The following is a 17,240-nucleotide window of genomic DNA, read 5'->3' as shown; positions in this document are numbered from 1 at the left end:
GCGCCTGCGCCTGCGCCTGCGGGGCGGAGCGACCCGGAAGGGGAAGGACGCGTGCGGGCGGCGGGCCGAGGCGAGGGGCCGGCCGGCGGCGGCCAGCGGCGGCCAGCGGGGTCCGGGCGCTGCGGGTGAGGCCCTCGCTCGGGTGTTGAGGTCGGCGAGGTCCCGGCGGCGCTGGGGGGAAGGGGCTGAGGCGAAGCGTCCCCGGGAAGCGGGGGGGGAGCTGCGGAGAGGCGCTGGGCCCTCGGCTGGGGGAGCCAAGCCGCCGCTTGCTGCCGCCGGCTGCGACAGGGGCCGCGCTCCTGCCTCCCCCCGGCGGCGGCCACCGGGGACTCGGCCTCTCGGCTTTCTGGAGGAAGCGGGTTTACCCTTTCCTCGTTTATCGGGGGATCATCTGGGGCTAGAGGTAACGCGGGAAGGAGAAAAGCGGGGTGCGGTGCTGCCCTGCCTGGCTGCTCCGTGCCTCGCCCCCCGCGCAGCCCGCAGTCAGGCGAGGCCCCGCGCTTCCTGCAGCCGTGGGGGAAGGGCGCACCGCAGAAAATGCCTGTGCTAGGTAACGGGCTGCTAACAGCTCCTTCATCAGCTCGTGTATTAAAAAAGCTTGCGAAGTAGTGTGTATTAAGTTGTGCCTTCCTCAGAGGCTGCCGGCAGAAGCAGCAGGTTGGCGTGTGCTCTAGCAGCTGCTGCTCCGAGGGGCTGCGAGATGCATGCTGGTGGCTGGAGGGAGCCCGGAGGGACGTGGGTGCGCTGCTACCGCTGTTCCTTGCTCCGCCACTTGTCGCTGAGGGTGGCTTTTGGTCTGCCGGGGACCGAGTGATTGCTTAATGGCAAACACAGCACCAGCCTGGGGACTGTAACCCAGCGCTGCATCACAGATCTAAGCTCCTCCTTGTGCATCTTCCATTATTTTCTGCAGTGTGAGCCGTCTTCAGTAGGCTGTCTTCCTCCTTTGCCTTGTTTCTTTCACTTGCTCAAAATTTCTGAAGCTTTGTAGTTAAAATATTCTTCTCTGCAGCTGGGAAATAGGGTTTCAGCGCTCCCTGACTGGGAGCCAGCATCCTGCTCCTTGACACTGGCCAGCCAAACGTTAAGTGAAGCAATTGAAGTAGTAGGGCAGATAAAGGAAGAATGCTTCTGGAATACTCTCAGAACTCCCAGTAACTCAGTTTTAAGGCAGTAAATATAACATGCTTCTTGCTTTAATTTTCAGGAACATGTTAAGTAGTAATGGCTGCTCCTAAAAGTATTACAATCAGTAGTTCTTCAGAAGTAGGGTGGGTTGTTTGTTGTTTGTTTTTTTTTTTAATGGGAGCATAATCTTTGGAGCAGGGATTGCATTGGATGCACTTTGTAGGGCACTTAGATTGTAGTTAGAAGTAAAAATCATCTAGTGCTTTTAAGTGGGAATATAAATTTTAAATTTTGTCTTGTTTCTAAATCTATATCTTTATATGTATTAGAAACGGACCTTTGCAACAGTCTGTAAAGTAGGTAGCAGCATTTTTTTGATGAATCAGAAGGATAGGGGAGTTTTAGCAGAGAGCTCGAGGGACTTTCGCCGGTCACACTTGAAGAGCACCAGGGGAACGTTCCTGCTTCTGTTCTCAGAGTCCTTTACAAGTTTCCAGTTTTTGTCCACTTTGAACACAGTCACCCTGGTGTTTGCCAGAAACTCCTTCCCTTGATGATATGACAGCTTTAATTTTTATTTTTCCTACCTAGAAGATCTTCCTTGATCCAATTATGAAAAAATGTTTAGAAAAGGAAAAAAACGACACAGCAGCAGCAGCTCACAAAGCAGTGAAATCAGTACTAAAAGCAAGGTAAGCTGAATTTGGTATATACTCTGTTTATGGAAGCACTTTCGTTTGTTACAAGTTGACAGTTCAGTGGTTCACTTGCACTGGTGGTAGAATGTGATTTCCATAAAATGCCATGTTCCGCGAGAACTTTCTACTTCTACTGTTCCTCAGATTGTGTTACAAGAGTTAAAAAACCCTATCCATTATAAAGCCCTTGTATTCTGAGATGAATGCTCGATTGCTTCCATAGTTTCTGGCAGCACAGAGTAGGGTTTGGAGGAAAAAGTAGTACGTTTGTTCTGTAGTGATAAATATTGTCTTTAAGAAGGTGCCTGATGCTAAGTACCAAGAATGAGTTTATTTTTCAGTACTAGTTGGCTACTCAGTATCTCTAAAAAGTATTCTTCGTTTTGAATAATGTGTCCATTTTGTCTGATAGGTTTTGGAATGATCAGTTGAATATTCTGGATTTTCCAAGCTGCCGTTTCACTTCCCTTGCACTGCTATGTTATTTCAAGCATTGGTGACAAGCATGTAGTTGTCAATTCCTTCAAGTTAAGATGCAGTACCAGAAAAGTCTGGACATAACCTTAAGGTTCATTTTCTCTTTTTCTTTTATTGCCTCCTTCTTTCAAAATATTTGTGGCCTTCTCAAGGGTTCCTGCTGAATTTATATCAGTCTAATCTACATTGAGGCAGAAAGATAACTTCAGGAAAGAAATAGGTGGTGGTGTTTTTTTTTCTTCCCGTTTTGCAGTGCTGCTTAAGTAATTAGAACATAAACACTAGTTTATTTAAAAAAAAAAAAAAAAAAAAAAAAGAGAGAGTTGAGGCAGGGCATCTAAAAGTGAATTGTTAATATGTTCTCAGTAACTTTCTGATGATACTAATTTTTTTCTTAGTCTGTAGATTCCAGTCTTGGGGGACTTTCCAGGTCTAGTACTGTGGCTAGTCTAGATACAGACTCCACAAAAAGTTCAGGTATGTAATCAGAGTTTGAGCAGATACGTATGGAACAGGATTAACTTTATGTGTGTTTGTATAAAAGAGCAGAAAATGGAAAAGGTTAAAATACATATTTTTAATAATTGTGCATGGATCTGTTAGATAGCCTGTTGACTAATGCATGCATAGCTCTAGGCTTCTAAAATATTATTAATGATTCATCTAGGATTAAGTCACTGTTTTCAAAGTAAAGTGTCTGAGTAAGAAAAACTTAGTAGTGTTACACAGTCTGTTACACAGCGTAAATCTGGTATAACTTTTTGAAAGCTATGTTTCCTGTTTTTATAAGTTTACATTTGCAGTGAAATAACGGAAATATGATTTGATTTTACTTCTTCTGGCTCACCAGATCACAGCGCATCACTGTTGGACCAAACAGTTCATTTAAAAAAATTATACATAGAAAAGTAGAACCAGCTTTTCTATGTTTTCTGAGTTAAGGTTGTTAACTCCAAATTTGAATTAGTATAAACAATGCTGGATCATGGATTCATATGAAACTGTTGCCTTTACCAAGGGCTGTTCTGAATCAACCCAGGACAGTTCATTAAAGAGAGGAGTTAATACACTGTGGTAAGGTTAAGTGATGAAAGTCTGCAAAAATTACAGAATTTAGTAAGTTAGCCCCATTAACACCAATTAGAATAGCATTATTGTTCTGGAGTTCTTCAGAATTGCTTTGTTTTATTCTGTTGCAGGACAAAGCAATAGTAATTCTGATACATGTGCAGAATTCAGAGTTAAATATGTTGGTGCCATTGAAAAATTGAAGTATAATGAGAGCAAAAATCTCGAAGGGCCATTGGACTTGATAAATTACATAGATGTTGCACAGGTAAGTGGGTTACAGAAGACAATACCAGCAACATCAGAACATCTTAAGCTTAGGTGTATTTCTTTCATATTATCGTGTGATGCGACATCTTTCTTTGTAAATTTTAGACTTACTAAAATAAAGCAGCTTACTTGAAAAAACATTAAGCCATGAATCTCAAAAGCTGTCACACTCAGTTCCATCCTATTGAGTAACTGGAGCAGATGCACCCAAAAAGCTGTTCTTGAAGAAGCAGACTGGGAGCGAAGGCCCTTTTCATGAGTCATTACTGAACAAGTATCCCAACTGGAAAGTTGTTCCATTGTCTTCAGCACTGTTAGGATTAGTATCTGGGAAATAATATCTCCTCCAGATTTGCTCAGTAATGTAGAAGTTTTCCTGTAGAAGAAAATGTCAGGTTTCTGCTTACAATCACTTATGAACCTGTGACCAAAGAACCCAACTAATATTTGGGTCATCCTTGCCAAACTGTGGTTGCTTGTACTTATTTTTGTACTAAAAGCTGTAACTGGTTGTTCTCATTAGGTAGCTGATTGTTTGCATCATTAAAAGCACAGAATGTCTGTTTCTCTTACAGCAGCTTGGCATTTCAAGTATCTGAATATATGCTAAAACTATTTTTACAGCCAAACAACAAAATTGCTGCCAGTGTGGAACATGGATCACCCAGGGTCAGTGCAGCATGACAGGGCACGCATTATTTTTCAGCCCATCTGATCTGACCACAGGGCCAAACTCCCCGGAGATGATAAATTCCTTTCTGGAATCATGTAAGATTTAGAATAGAACAGAATAGAATAGAATATTTCAGTTCGAAGGGACCTACAACGATCATCTGGTCCAACTGCCTGACCACTCCAGGGCTGACCAAAAGTTAAAGCCTGTTGTTAAGGGCCTTGTCCAAATGCCTCTTAAACGCTGACAGGCTTGGGGCATCGACCGCCTCTCTGGGAAGCCTGTTATGGTGTTTGACCGCCCTCTCGGTAAAGAAATGCTTCGTAACGTCCAGTCTAAACCTCCCCTGAGTGTATTTCACATAAAGTTAAGGGATTGGATGAGTGCAGGAGTGGCAGGCAAACCCCACACGGCAAGATATGAGCAGGGCTAGTGATGTTGCTGATCCAGTGGACTGCAGTACACATAAACACATTTTCTATTATGTATCTTCGTTGTTCATGTTCTTCTGTCTGCACTAAAGGCTTTTGTTTGTTTCCCTCCAAAGCAAGATGGAAAGTTACCTTTTGTTCCAGGTGAAGAGGAGTTTATTATGGGAGTTTCCAAATACGGCATTAAAGTTTCAACATCTGATCAGTATGTAAGTGATTCACAACAAACTGTCTTTTTGGTGAGAGTTGGAAAGTGCTTTCATTTATTTCTCTGATAGATGATCTGTGTGACCAAAATGTCACTTCTGGCTTTAAGCAAAAGTGAAACAAACGAACAAACAAAAAAGCTCTCTGAGCAGCACTGCTGCACGTTGTATCTCCTCAGGGCTCTCGGTATTTTCCTGGTTGCATTGGTTGGATTTATGACAAGAATCCCTTCCTTTTGAGATAGAGCACCAGCCAAAAGGCAAGCAAGCCTTTATGCTCTTTGGGCACATCTTCCTTTCTCTGTGGCTGTCCTGCCACCCTCTCACGTGCCAAAGCAGCATGACTGTGGTGGCCAAGACCGTAGGTTCCTCAGCCCGAGTTAGGGATGCAATTCCTGTTGATGTTATTGTGGAGAGGAAAAAACAAAGGATGTTTTTTTCAAGAATACCTGAGCTGTCTTCCTCTTTAAAGTTCCAGCCTTGCACTCCTAATCTGAGAGTGGGAGTTCACTCCAGCATTAAAGCCTCATAATTCCACTTTATTGATCAAGCCTATTTTTTGTTTGCATCATTTCCTACATGTAGTTTATTTTCCTTTAGCGCACTTCAAGTAGCTTTTTTGCTAAAAATAAAAATCCGGTCTCTTCCCCAGGGCCCTCCAGTTGCCTTTGTGTAGCTTTGTATTGCAGTCACGTGGTTTCCTTCTGGTTGCCCTCAGAGCCCCAGATACCATAAATACTTGGCCTTATGAAGTCGTGACCCATCAACAACCCAGCAATGCCTGTTCATAAAAGCCTCAAGTATGAGGACGGTGAATAGCATTGCTCAATAGCCAAATACTCTGAAGAGAACCAAAAAGTTTCCTTTGGTCCCTTCAGAAAATAAACCACTTGTTTCTAATGCCTGGGAAGAAGTGTAGTAGTTGTTGCTCAAACTTTGAATTCTTTTGGGTTCTGTTTTTGCTGTCCTCCTAAATTCTTAATTCTCATTCAGAACATAGGTTACACTGTTATTTAAATGCCTTTGTACTTTATGATAGAGATCAAATAGGTAATTTTAAGACTTTTATCCATCATTCTTCTGGCTTCAAGCTGAAAGCATGCATGAGCTGATAAAGCCTTCTGTGATTAAGCTAGCTTGCACTGGCATTTGATTGCATTGCATTCTATTTCCCAAATTCTGGCTTTTTGCAGCAGTGTCACTGTTGACATTTAATTTGTCCTTTAGTGTGTTAGTTCACCTAACTCCTTCATAGAGTTCCAAGACAGAAAGGTTTTCTCTGCATTCATACAGAGAATTCAGTCTTTTATGACTTTGGGGGAAAGGTGAGAGTTCTGTGATTTGTAGATAGCCTTGCAGGTGAATAGGCAGCTATTTATTTCAGAAGCCAAAAAGGGAATTGACTGAAGGATACAAAATTTCTCCTCATGGATTTCAGCCAATGTTTGAGAAATTCTTTCATTAGTGACTGAAATACGTACAGATGTGTAATTCATTGATACATTTCCATTGTTTGTGGATGCAACCACTAGAAACCGAAGTATTTATAGAAGTCACGCTGAGGCTTTGGCCTTCTTCACATTGTATCCTCTCTCTCTTAGTGATAATCCACGTGCGCATTAACACTGTAGCAAGTTCCAAGCAAGTAACTCTAAAAAGTTACAAGTAGTTTGGAGGCAAATCTTGGCATCTTTCATAGAGAGACTGGAAGGTTGATCCAGTAAGTTTTGCATCGGCTCCAGCTGCCTTCAGCATGGTATGATAGCTGGTGATGGTATGAATAATTGTGAGCGATTGCTGAGTGGATGTCAGGGATGGAGATGCTTTTCAGCAAGGGGCTCTTAGGAGCTCTGGTAGAGGGCTCTCCCTCGAGGCTTTCCTAGCAGGCATCCAGCTCACTGTCCATTTTTACAGCTTCTGTATTGAAGTGGACTTTTTTTAGAGCCTTCAGCTACTAATAGGGACAAGGTGTTTGATGCCATGAACATAGAAAAAGCGCTGTCTTGAAGTCGTAAGACCCTAGAGGTGGTATGACTGGAATAAAGCAGATGAGTATTATTGGTTGGGTAGGATGGCTTGAGAAGAAAGGCTTTGCGTAGGGCAGGTCTGCAGAGACCTTGTACTGGACAACATCACCCAATCCCTTTTTGGAATGGCCGAGGTCAGAGCTGTTGGGACTGTGGTGAAGACTATGGGTCAAGACCCATGCTGTGGCTCAGGCCACAAGCGGGCTGACTGTACCCACGTGGCTACCCCTCCTCCACCCCAAAGCAACGAACCTTGTCCGTACCCTCTTCTGGGAACACTTTCTCATGTGTACCCTTCCCAGAACTGAGATGGGATTGTCTGGAAAAATACTGGAAAAGTAAAAAGTTGGTTTAAGTTACCTGTGTGCCAGAGGTAGGTACAGAGTGTACCACCTATCCTACTCGCAGCGGGTGAGCGAGGACAGGTGGGAAACAAACGTGTGCTTTCCTACAGTCCACAGATAAATGCAATTCTAAAATAGAAGCAAAAATTAATGCTAAAATTGTGTTAAACCACCACTTATTTTTTTAAATCTTGACTAAACTCTCCATTAAAAAAATTATAATTTTACCAAGGAATACTTTTCTCCTGTAAATAAATCAGGTGGAAAATAAATAAATTTCCACCTGTAAATAAAACAGGTGGAAAACTGAAATAGCTGTTGCACTGTTCCAGAGTAACTTTTATTTGCCACCTGGTTTCAGGATGTGTTACATAGGCATGCTCTCTATTTAATTGTACGGATGGTCTGCTATGATGACGGTCTGGGAGCAGGAAAAAGTTTACTGGCTTTGAAGACAACAGATGCAGCCTCAGAAGAATGCAGCCTCTGGGTATATCAGTGCAATAGTTTGGTAAGAGTTTATGTTTACAGTATTTAATTTAGGTATCGGTATTTTGATTGTAAAGGGAGATTCTAAAACCCAAGGCCCTTGTGAAGGCTTTTTGGCAGAAGGGGGATTGCTCGATTAAAAAGAGTATAAATGTGCCCTGGCTGAGGAGGGGAGAAAAGCCCCGCTGACTGCATTTGGTCAGCTTTCAGGAAAAACACCTACATTCCCTAAAATTGCCAATGAAAATTGGCCTGAGAAAGCTCTTTGCAATCTAAAGAGTGCTCCAATAGTAGCTGCTAAGGACAATCCTCTGTGTGTGTTTTCACAGACAAAACCAAACCTCTTCAGATCAGACAGAGCGGGGAGGGATTCAGTAACAATTCTGGTAATAGAGCGTGCATTCATATTTGTAAGCAAGGGAAGTGATCTCCTCTTAGGAGCAGGGGAACTCCTTGTCAAGATGCTATGATTTGACACACACCCTCAGTGGCACTGGGGGAACACACGAACGGACTTTCTGATTGCTAGTGTCATGCTATGATGAAAGCTAACGACTCTGACTGGTTTCAAAAGAGCTCATTTAAAACAGCTTCCCACATGTCATTGCAGACCACAGAAATCAAATTAAATCTCACTTGTGCTACTCCATTTTGCCTGTCTCTGCCAAAAGAATGATAAAGGTCACATTCTGCTTTAAATGAGTTTTGAGACGTTTAGAAGTTTTTCAGAAAGTGTTAATGTGCATGTTTGGATTTTTTTAGGAACAAGCACAAGCTATTTGCAAAGTGTTATCTACAGCCTTTGATTCAGTTTTAATGTCGGAGAAGTCCTGATTTTCTTCAGCAGCACGGGACTGCGTAGTACAAGAGGCCTTTGTGTGAGGAGGAAACGGGGCTCCTTTGTGAGGGCACAGACTGGCTGCAGCTACACACAAACTTAGAAAAGACTTGCTGTGCAAAGAAGAGCCGTGCAGCCTTGCACATGGTACTTTGTCATTCCCCACACATGACTTGAAGACGTTATTCCATCTTCAGTTTCCAGGACAATACAGGATTTTATATTTAACATTAATTTTTTTCCTAAATCGTGTTTTGTATATTAATGTCAATATTGTAGAAATGTAAAATAAAACTGACACTTGCTTCTATCTCTTTGTCTGAAAAACGATTTGTTAATATAGACTTCACTCCTGCTTAACATAGATATTAGAACAAAACAAGAAGAGCAAAGTGATAGTAGGTAGTCGTTTGGTGCTTTACACCTCTGATTTAATCTCAGGTGTGCCGTCTACACGGTTTCTATGTTCCACTAGAAATCCACAAGATGTACATTTTTTTTGCCCAAGTGCTACTTGTTTGTATTTCTCATTTTACATGTTGAAAAGAAGAATATTGCCTAAGCAATGCAGAGTAACAGAAGAGAAGTAGCCAAAGTGATTTTAAAAGTAGTTTTATTTTTCCAGACATTCGACTGGTTAACAAGAGTAAAATTTATTAATCATGCTCTAATTATAAATCACTGCATCCAGGACATTGAAAATAAGAGTTGATTTTAGGTTATACAATATATACAGTTGCTCTGCAACTAAACAAAATAAAAACAACTGAATTGAATATTATACATCTCATAGCATTCTAAGCTGCATTTTAAGTGTCACTTGCTCCTTTTTAAACAGTTAACACAGCAACCTAATAGTCTGTCTATTAACAGGGTTGTTTTTAATCATTATTTTAATCAGATTTGAAAAGTTGTATGAAATATGCCAAAATTTTGGACTTAAAATTCTTAATTTTATATTATAAATAGATATCTACAGGCTCTAGAATTTCTTTTTCCTCTGCCAGAGGAGCAAACTTTGAGAAACATTGAAAATCTAGCAATAAATTTTGCTTAGCTGCTCTTTATTGGTCCTCAGGATTTTGTCTGTCCGCACTGTTCGTGCTATTGAGTTGTATTCTACAAGTTTCCTAGTTTCTACGCGACCGGCGAACAAGGTTGTGACATTCTGAAGTGTATTCCTCTTCTAGCAGAACCAAGGAAAATTTGCATCTTTGTTTAACTTTACGAGTTGTTACATACACTATAAGATTCTGTGTTAAAAATACTGTACATTAGGAGATCTGTGCAAAATAATATGCCCATTTACTCTCTACACTCTATCAGGGATAGAAACATACAAAATAGTGTTGCAAACTGAACATATCAGTAAGTGAATAAAACTGTAGCGCTAACTATTACTCTGTCATTTTACTGGGAACTTTGAAAATACGGACTAATTTGCTTCAACTTGCAACAAAAATATCTCGAAACGTTCCAGTTTGTTCCCCGTTTATACTGCAGCAACAGCATCTAGAAAACGAAAGTTATACTTGGCTGTACCCACGCATCTGAGAGGCTATCAATCAACCAACTGTACCATTTAGGAAAGGCGATACAAGGTAAGATGAGTGTTGCTCTTCCAGCAGTAACGCAACGTGATTTTTCTCCAAATCGGCGTATGTGGTGGTGGCCTGTTTTCCATTCCGTTCAATATAAAATGGCCAATTTAAACACCATTTGTCAGAAATTCAAAGTTCTCTTGATAAATCTAGAGATACAATATTCACGAAACGTGATCAAAGCCAATGTGACCTAGACATTGATTTTTCTTATCCTATGCCATCAGTTGTTTCCTGTAGCATAAGCAAAAACTGGTACAACTTCACAATATACAAACATCAAAATGACGTCAGATTGGTGTTTTGTATTCCATCAACCAACTGGGAACCATCCATGGCCTAGCCTTTGTTCACAAATTAGTAAAACAAATTTAACAACAGTGTAGCTACCATATATGTGGGTATATTCTATAAATACAAAGTGAGTTAGCAAACTATCATTGTTTGCAAGGTAGTGGCACACAAATTTTATAAAACGGAACATAACATAGTGTACTTGTGAGGTGATACCTTATTGACCAAGGATAATTACCTAAATGTTCCACCAAATATGTTCTCTGCGTGAACACATTGCTGGATGATTTAAGAAAATTCAAAAATTTAAAAACAAAGTCTAAACACTATAATGAGACAAGCGTAAGAAATGCTCTGCAATCCATCATCAGAGTTAAGTACATTTCAGGAAGTGCAGTTTTCATATCCTTGAGTTCACGTAGTAACTCGTTAATATTGCCATAGTTTAGTTAACCAGCAGTAGTCACATTAAATGACCAAAATGGATGTAACGTACAGAAAGGACATTCAAAAAACAGGTTCTACACACGTGCAGCATAGAAAAATGAAACAGTCTCAAGCTCACAAAATTAGAACTAGGAAGTTCAACGACTAACACAGATTTCAGATAACTTTAAGCAAATATCTACATCCATTCTGAAAGAAAGAAGTTTCTCCTGTGGTAAACTGAAATACTTTTTCACTTTTACCTGGCCAAAGACACCTGATTAAAATAGTTTCTTCCGTAATAGTTGACATCCTGGATGACAGCCAGTACGGCAAGATGCTGAATGAGTCCAATTTAGAACTACGCAGCAGCTTGCATGTTTTGGTTCCAACACTTCAAATGGTATCGAGAACTGGATAAATTCACTGCCCTGGTAGATGCACACAATTTCTTTGACTGGGGAAGCAACACTGAACTGTGGTATTGTCATGTTACAAAAGGCAGAATAAAATTACAGTGAATTGATTGAAAAGAACATTCATGATGTGATGTTCACACACTTACATGGATTTTGATTGTTAAAGCTTTTCAGTTCACCTTGAAAAATACAGGAAGAGGGTTTTTTTTTAAAGTGTAAACTGCTCATTGGAAGTTTTCACATAGAAAAAAGTTTTAAAAGTCCCAAAATCAGAACAGTGGCAATAAAAAAGTAAACTACAGTACCTAGGACTTGGGCAGTGCTCTGGCAAGGTGTCTGCAGATAGGTAGATGAAATGAAATAGAGCAAAACTTATTTCTGTGACCGCTGGAAATGAGAAATGTCTCCACTTATCAGTAGCAATTTAGTCAACAATAAAGTGCACAAATGATACAGGGAAAGCTCCTTTCCGACCGGGATCTCCATCAATATGACCAATCTGAAAGAGTCCAGATATTTTTCAAGTTAATCTCAAAAAGGCATTTCAGTAGCACCAAAATGAGTACCAACCAGTGCCCTTCCTGCCTGTAGCACGACAGGCCTCTCCCCACATCTTTTCTGCAGTGGTGTTCTTTTTCTTTTGCCAACAGGAAACTTTATCAGAAAATTCAGTCCGACAAGGTGCATTTGTTATTTAGCTATAGACTTTCTTTTTCAAATTCTGTTTTATCCAGTTTTTTGAACGTAACACCTCTTAATGCAGCACCACTGCTACATCATTTCAGCGCATTCTGCAATGCCTGGCAGCCCATATTCGGCCTCTGTTAACTTGCTTCTGCTTCCCCCTCTTAACAATCACTGAAAGGTAAAAGGATGGCTCAAGCTTCAACAGTTCTGGGTTTTACATGCATCTGTTTGTGTTTATACAGCATGATTGTCAATTTAGATGCAATCTGAAGTTCTGTTCTTCACTAGCTAACAGAGTAAGGCAAGTGTATTCATGCATAACAATTTTCCAAGACTTCACTTTAGCTGATGAGCTCTGGAATGTAAATAGTTGAGATGGTTTCCCAGCTCAAATAGACCATTTGTCAATCTCAGTCAACTGAAGAATTAGGACAACACAAAGCTGTCTTCCGAGGCCCACCACATGCATCTTCAGGGAAGATGAAATAGTAGCAGATTCTTAAACTGGTGACATCCCCCAAGAATTTCCTGAATGAAACAGACCATGTCCCCTGTATATTGTGAACCCTATTAATGAGACGACTTTTTTTTTTTTTTTTTTTAAATGAGAAAAGCCAAAAACTTATCTGAAGTTTGCTTTTTGAACAAAAGAAATTTCTGGAATCAGGTTTCCATGAGATTAAACTTTTCTTGTTATTTGGAAACCCAACAGGGGATTTTCTGAAGTCAGTGTCAACCTCTAGATTTCATTTATTTCTTTTAAAATATGTTGATGGAAAATGCAAAATACTCACCCACCACTCCTGATCTTCTTCACCATCAACTACAATAATATCTCCCTCTGAAAAAGTCAGCTCATCCGGGTTATCTGCTACACAGTTGTAAATTGCTTTTACTCTCTTGGGTTTAGTTTTTGACTGAAATATAAGATAAGTAAATGTTAATAATACAGCATGGAAGAGACAGAATAGACTTGGAGTTGATCTAAAGAAAGCTTCAGAACTGCTTCCAACCACTATTCTTCATAAGTTAGAGTTCAGCTACATCTTTTATCCTGGCTGCTCATGCTTCAGGCTGAATTTGGCAGCATCCAAAGCCTTTCAGAACCACTGCACCACCAACGTGGGCCAGGTTTCCCTTAGCAATCCTCCATTTTGGCTCATCCAAACCTGTCTTCAGAGCTCTGCATCACTGCAGCAAGTATGATTTTATTCAGAAGATGGGGTGATCAAGATCAAGTGCTACAGAGCGAGTGTACCAGCAGCAACATTATCAGAAAGAGGCCTGAGCCATCTGCTGATATGCCCCTTCTGAATTTGCTAAGCCCATTTCAGCAGTGTACAAACCCTCTGAAACATCCTCTGCCTCTCTGTAGTGCTTTGAGGACTACAGGAGTGGTTTGTCGACTCTTCCAATAGCAAAGTTTAGTAAGGAGTTGCAATATTCCAATGTTGAGTGGGACTCCAATCCGAGTTGTGTTCTATCTGAAGTGATACTGAAATTGTTTTGCTTTGGTATCACTGTATCCACCATCCTAATCTCACACCTCTCTCAGTGCAACCTGGCCTGCATTTGTTTTCGGCCTCCTCATGCTCTGTCGCAGACCAACAATAATGCTCGCTACACAGTGTTTCCATGCAAGGGGTGGAGAGGCACAGGACCTGGAGGCAGAGCATAAGCTTTCTGCCAGGAGTCCACCCTTTTCCCCAGTTTGCCCAGCCATAGCCAGCAAAAATCTCTCCTTTCTACCCTAAGACGCCAGAGCAGAGCTGTAAGTGCCATTTAGGTCAAGAAACGTCTGTTAATGCAGTGGGTGTTTGGGACAGAGGCTCCAGGTGGGATAAGGAAAAGCAGGTCTCATCACCATCCTGGAGTCCCCCAGGGACTGGTCCCAGTCTCTAGTTAGGTCAGCTATGGAGCAGGAAGCTTGTACGGGAAGAAGAGACTCCATCCACAAGTCTACTTCTCTCCACCAGCAAAATACTCTGCTGTGGACAGTACTGCCCAACAACCTCTTAATGTGCCGTTTTGTTAGAGCTGAGCGCCATGCAGAAAAAGGGGGATGTGGACTGGGAAGGAGGGAGGTAGCGTGATTGTTGTGCTCCTCTGTAAGCATTCATCTGCATTTTAGTATAAAAAAACCTGACCTGCCCAGACCAGGCATACCCTTAGGCTCTACCTGTGGGGCACACCCCTGTGAGCTGGCAGCCTTGCACTGCATCATAGCAACTTTGCCAGATGCTCCATCACAGTCAAGTTAGTTTGAACCACAACTGCCTTTCAGGTCAAGAGGGAAAAGCTTCCATCAGTACAACAGTGATATAATTACTAACTTCAAAGTGCAGTAATTACAGGTATTTCTTGTCCTTTAGAAGGCAAGGAAATTAAAATAGATCCCATTCCCAGAAGACTAAAATCTTCCAGGAAAGTTTCCCATGTATCTACAATATGGTTTCAAAAATCTAAAACACACATTGGGGAAAAAAAAAAAAAAAAGATGCATCAGGAATTTCCATCTGGAAAACACGCTACTGGGCAAATGCACCACATAGGAGATAAGCCACTGGCTACATGTGCATGTACAACTAGACCTCTTTTTTTTTACTCAAGAAGCACTTTGCAATCATTTCCTAAATCTGGGCTGGCATCTGGATTCTCTGGCAGGGTAAAGACTCAGCAAAAAAGGCTGGAGTATAAGCCTAAATGGAGCGATTTAGCCAAAGTACTTTAGCTAGACTGATCTAGCTAAAGCTCTTTAGCTGAGGGGCCCTTGACTAAATCTCAGCTAAGATGCTTTAGCTAGATTGATTTAGCTAAAGCACCTTAACTAGCACACACTTCCTGAGCCAGGTTTCCCTTACTTCTCTGTCCTATGACAGAAGAAAATCATCCAGCTGATTTTCTCAGTCTCACAAAATTCACCCTACTGAAGCCCTAGAGACATCTGGAGAGTCAGATTTGTTTTTCATATTATGTGCCATTAACATTAAATTGTGGAGACACTGTGACTGTTCCTAAAAACCAGCCAGGATACCCCACTCACTCATAAGTAAAGCAATTTGTCCCATAAAACAAAGAAGGCGAGAACAACATAGAGAACTACTACAACCTTACTTTCTACAGAAAGCCAGCTACGGAGCTGTTTCAGAACTGACAGATGTGTTGAAAGGATGTAGCCAGAACATCAGAACAGTTCTGAATTCCAGAACACACAACAGAAACTGCGATCAGGGTCCAACAGCTTCACAGAGTAAATATATCAATTCCCTTGGTGCATGTAAGCAAAGGGGATAGATATTCCATTTTACGCTAATCAGACCATTTAATCTTATTGTGGCCTAAAACATGAAAGTTATTTTGATGCAAGACAGACAGTAACTTGGTTGAACAAGAGTGGGGAAGGCAAGAAAACAGAAGATTTTATACTCCCAACTAATGCAAGATGAACTCCAGATGTCTCTGTGGCTTTTCAGCATTGTCAGATGAGAAACAGCTAACAAGAGTTCTAAGAGCTCAAGACAAAAGTGCAAGGCTATGCGCGCAAACGCACTGAAGTCTGTCCTGGAGAGCTACTATTTCAGTAGACATGGTTAAGGAAAAATGGCTGAAGGGAGAGAGACAGAGGACTGAAGAAGGCAGGTCTTTTCGCTACAGCCCATTAATAAGACACTCGCAGATGCAGGAACAGCATGTCTCCCACCCCTCAGTTTATTATTTACCTACTGAACCACACTCCTACACAGAATGTAAAGCATGAAACAGCCCAGACCTAGTCACATACAGCATCTCAAAAAGTAGGGACTCTCTATATTGTGATTTGCTTACTGCAGAGAAACAGTCATGATCAAGCATATGGATGTTTTATGTCTATCACATGAGAGAGCAATATAAAATCTGAGCAAGGACCAAAGACCCAGCTGAACTACACATAACGTAACAGCTCAGCTGACATCTGGAAATACATCCCTTTACCTGCACCAGTATAAGAACACAAGTATTGACACTAATATGTGTGTTACCAATAAGAATACGTAAGAGTATAAAAAGGCCACACAATCGGATCAAGAGTCCATGTAAATCCAGTATCTCTTTTCTAACAGTCACTGTAAGGCTGGGGGAGGGCGCAGAAGAATAATATACAATACTTCCAGCCTTCCCCTTCACCCTTCAACCACCTTCTGGTTGGGGATGTCTCAAGTCAGATGCAGTTTCTGTGTATTTACCAAGAGATTTCTCTCCTGTCATCCAGTGAATGCATGACAAAGAGATGCAAAGAGAACCAACTGCACAAAGAACCAATTTCTTCTGTTTTGAACTTGACTCTTACTAGTCTTATCTGAAGCCATTTGATCTACCTATGTGAACAACTATGAGTGTATCTACTTCCATTATAAAAGTAAGCACAAAAGCACCCTTATCACTTACTTCACTGAAGTTTAAGAATGAAGTTACATATGATCTACAAGTGACTCACTTATCAAGCTTACCTACCTTCAATAAGCCAAACCATACATTCTGTGGATTGTGTTGGTCCCATTTGGACACAAGCAAAGAATCCATGCTTCTTTTCTTTGGTTTCTCTTTGGGTTTTGTTTGTGTTTTGTTTGTTTGGTTTTTGTTTTTTGTTTTGTTTTGTTTTGTTTTTGTAATTTAAAATCACATACTGTCATACAGGAAATGCAAGAAAAGTCAATTTTTCATAAATATTTAGTACAAGTCACGCACATATTTAAAACAGGATACAGGCTTTGTCTTTTTCATGATTCTTGCACTTTCCCCGTAACAGGATACACTATTATGTCAACAGCATGTTTGATAGAGTGAGGAAGATTTAATAAAATCAAAACCCAGATCATCTACTTACTATTTGTGATTTCCTTGGCATTGGTGCTGGTGGCTGGATTTGTGCCAAAGTATTTGTTGTAGAACCAGTCTGTGTTACTGGAATTTCACATACAGACTCTCCTGCTGCTAAGGTAAGTAAAACAAGTAAATTTTAGGCATGCTTTAAAAAAAAGCAAGAGTGATGATACAAATTGAAACTAAATTAATTACTCTTTAAAGGGTACAAATAATTTTATATCCCATGAGTATTTCATTTTTCAATGGTTCTTTCTGAGTAACTGAACAGATTTTTTCTATCCTTTTCCTTACCAAAAAGGCC

General features: G+C 40.9%; 2 protein-coding genes across 9 annotated transcripts in view; one reads left to right on the top strand and one right to left on the bottom strand.

Moving 5' to 3' along the window:
- The first annotated feature begins 56 nt into the window (after positions 1 to 56).
- On the top strand, positions 57 to 8,942 carry ITGB1BP1 (integrin subunit beta 1 binding protein 1). Of its 8 annotated transcripts, none has more exons than XM_082306849.1 (7): positions 57 to 125; positions 1,720 to 1,820; positions 2,702 to 2,780; positions 3,503 to 3,639; positions 4,862 to 4,954; positions 7,684 to 7,833; positions 8,574 to 8,942. In XM_082306849.1, exons 2-7 carry the CDS (start codon positions 1,749 to 1,751, stop codon positions 8,643 to 8,645), a joined length of 603 nt encoding a protein of 200 aa, XP_082162975.1. In that variant the 5' UTR covers positions 57 to 125; positions 1,720 to 1,748; the 3' UTR covers positions 8,646 to 8,942. The 8 variants fall into 8 exon arrangements, with proteins under 8 accessions (XP_082162975.1, XP_082162979.1, XP_082162980.1 ...); XM_082306852.1 differs by having other exon boundaries at positions 76 to 125; positions 1,723 to 1,820; XM_082306851.1 differs by having other exon boundaries at positions 85 to 150.
- A 2,633-nt stretch (positions 8,943 to 11,575) lies between these two features.
- ASAP2 (ArfGAP with SH3 domain, ankyrin repeat and PH domain 2) overlaps positions 11,576 to 17,240 on the bottom strand; it is a gene marked incomplete at its 5' end in the record, with an annotated part of 93,500 nt that continues 87,835 nt past the window's right edge. The window contains 3 exons of the mRNA XM_082306242.1: positions 11,576 to 11,888; positions 12,871 to 12,993; positions 16,941 to 17,047. Coding sequence (XP_082162368.1) covers positions 11,814 to 11,888; positions 12,871 to 12,993; positions 16,941 to 17,047 — 305 coding nt within the window. The 3' untranslated portion in view covers positions 11,576 to 11,813. The remainder of the gene's footprint in view (positions 11,889 to 12,870; positions 12,994 to 16,940; positions 17,048 to 17,240) is intronic.

This window comes from Platalea leucorodia, assembly GCF_965183815.1.
Source record: "Platalea leucorodia genome assembly, chromosome: 3".
In the NCBI taxonomy this organism is placed as follows: Eukaryota; Metazoa; Chordata; class Aves; order Pelecaniformes; family Threskiornithidae; genus Platalea; species Platalea leucorodia.
This window is presented reverse-complemented; position numbering and strand designations above follow the sequence as displayed.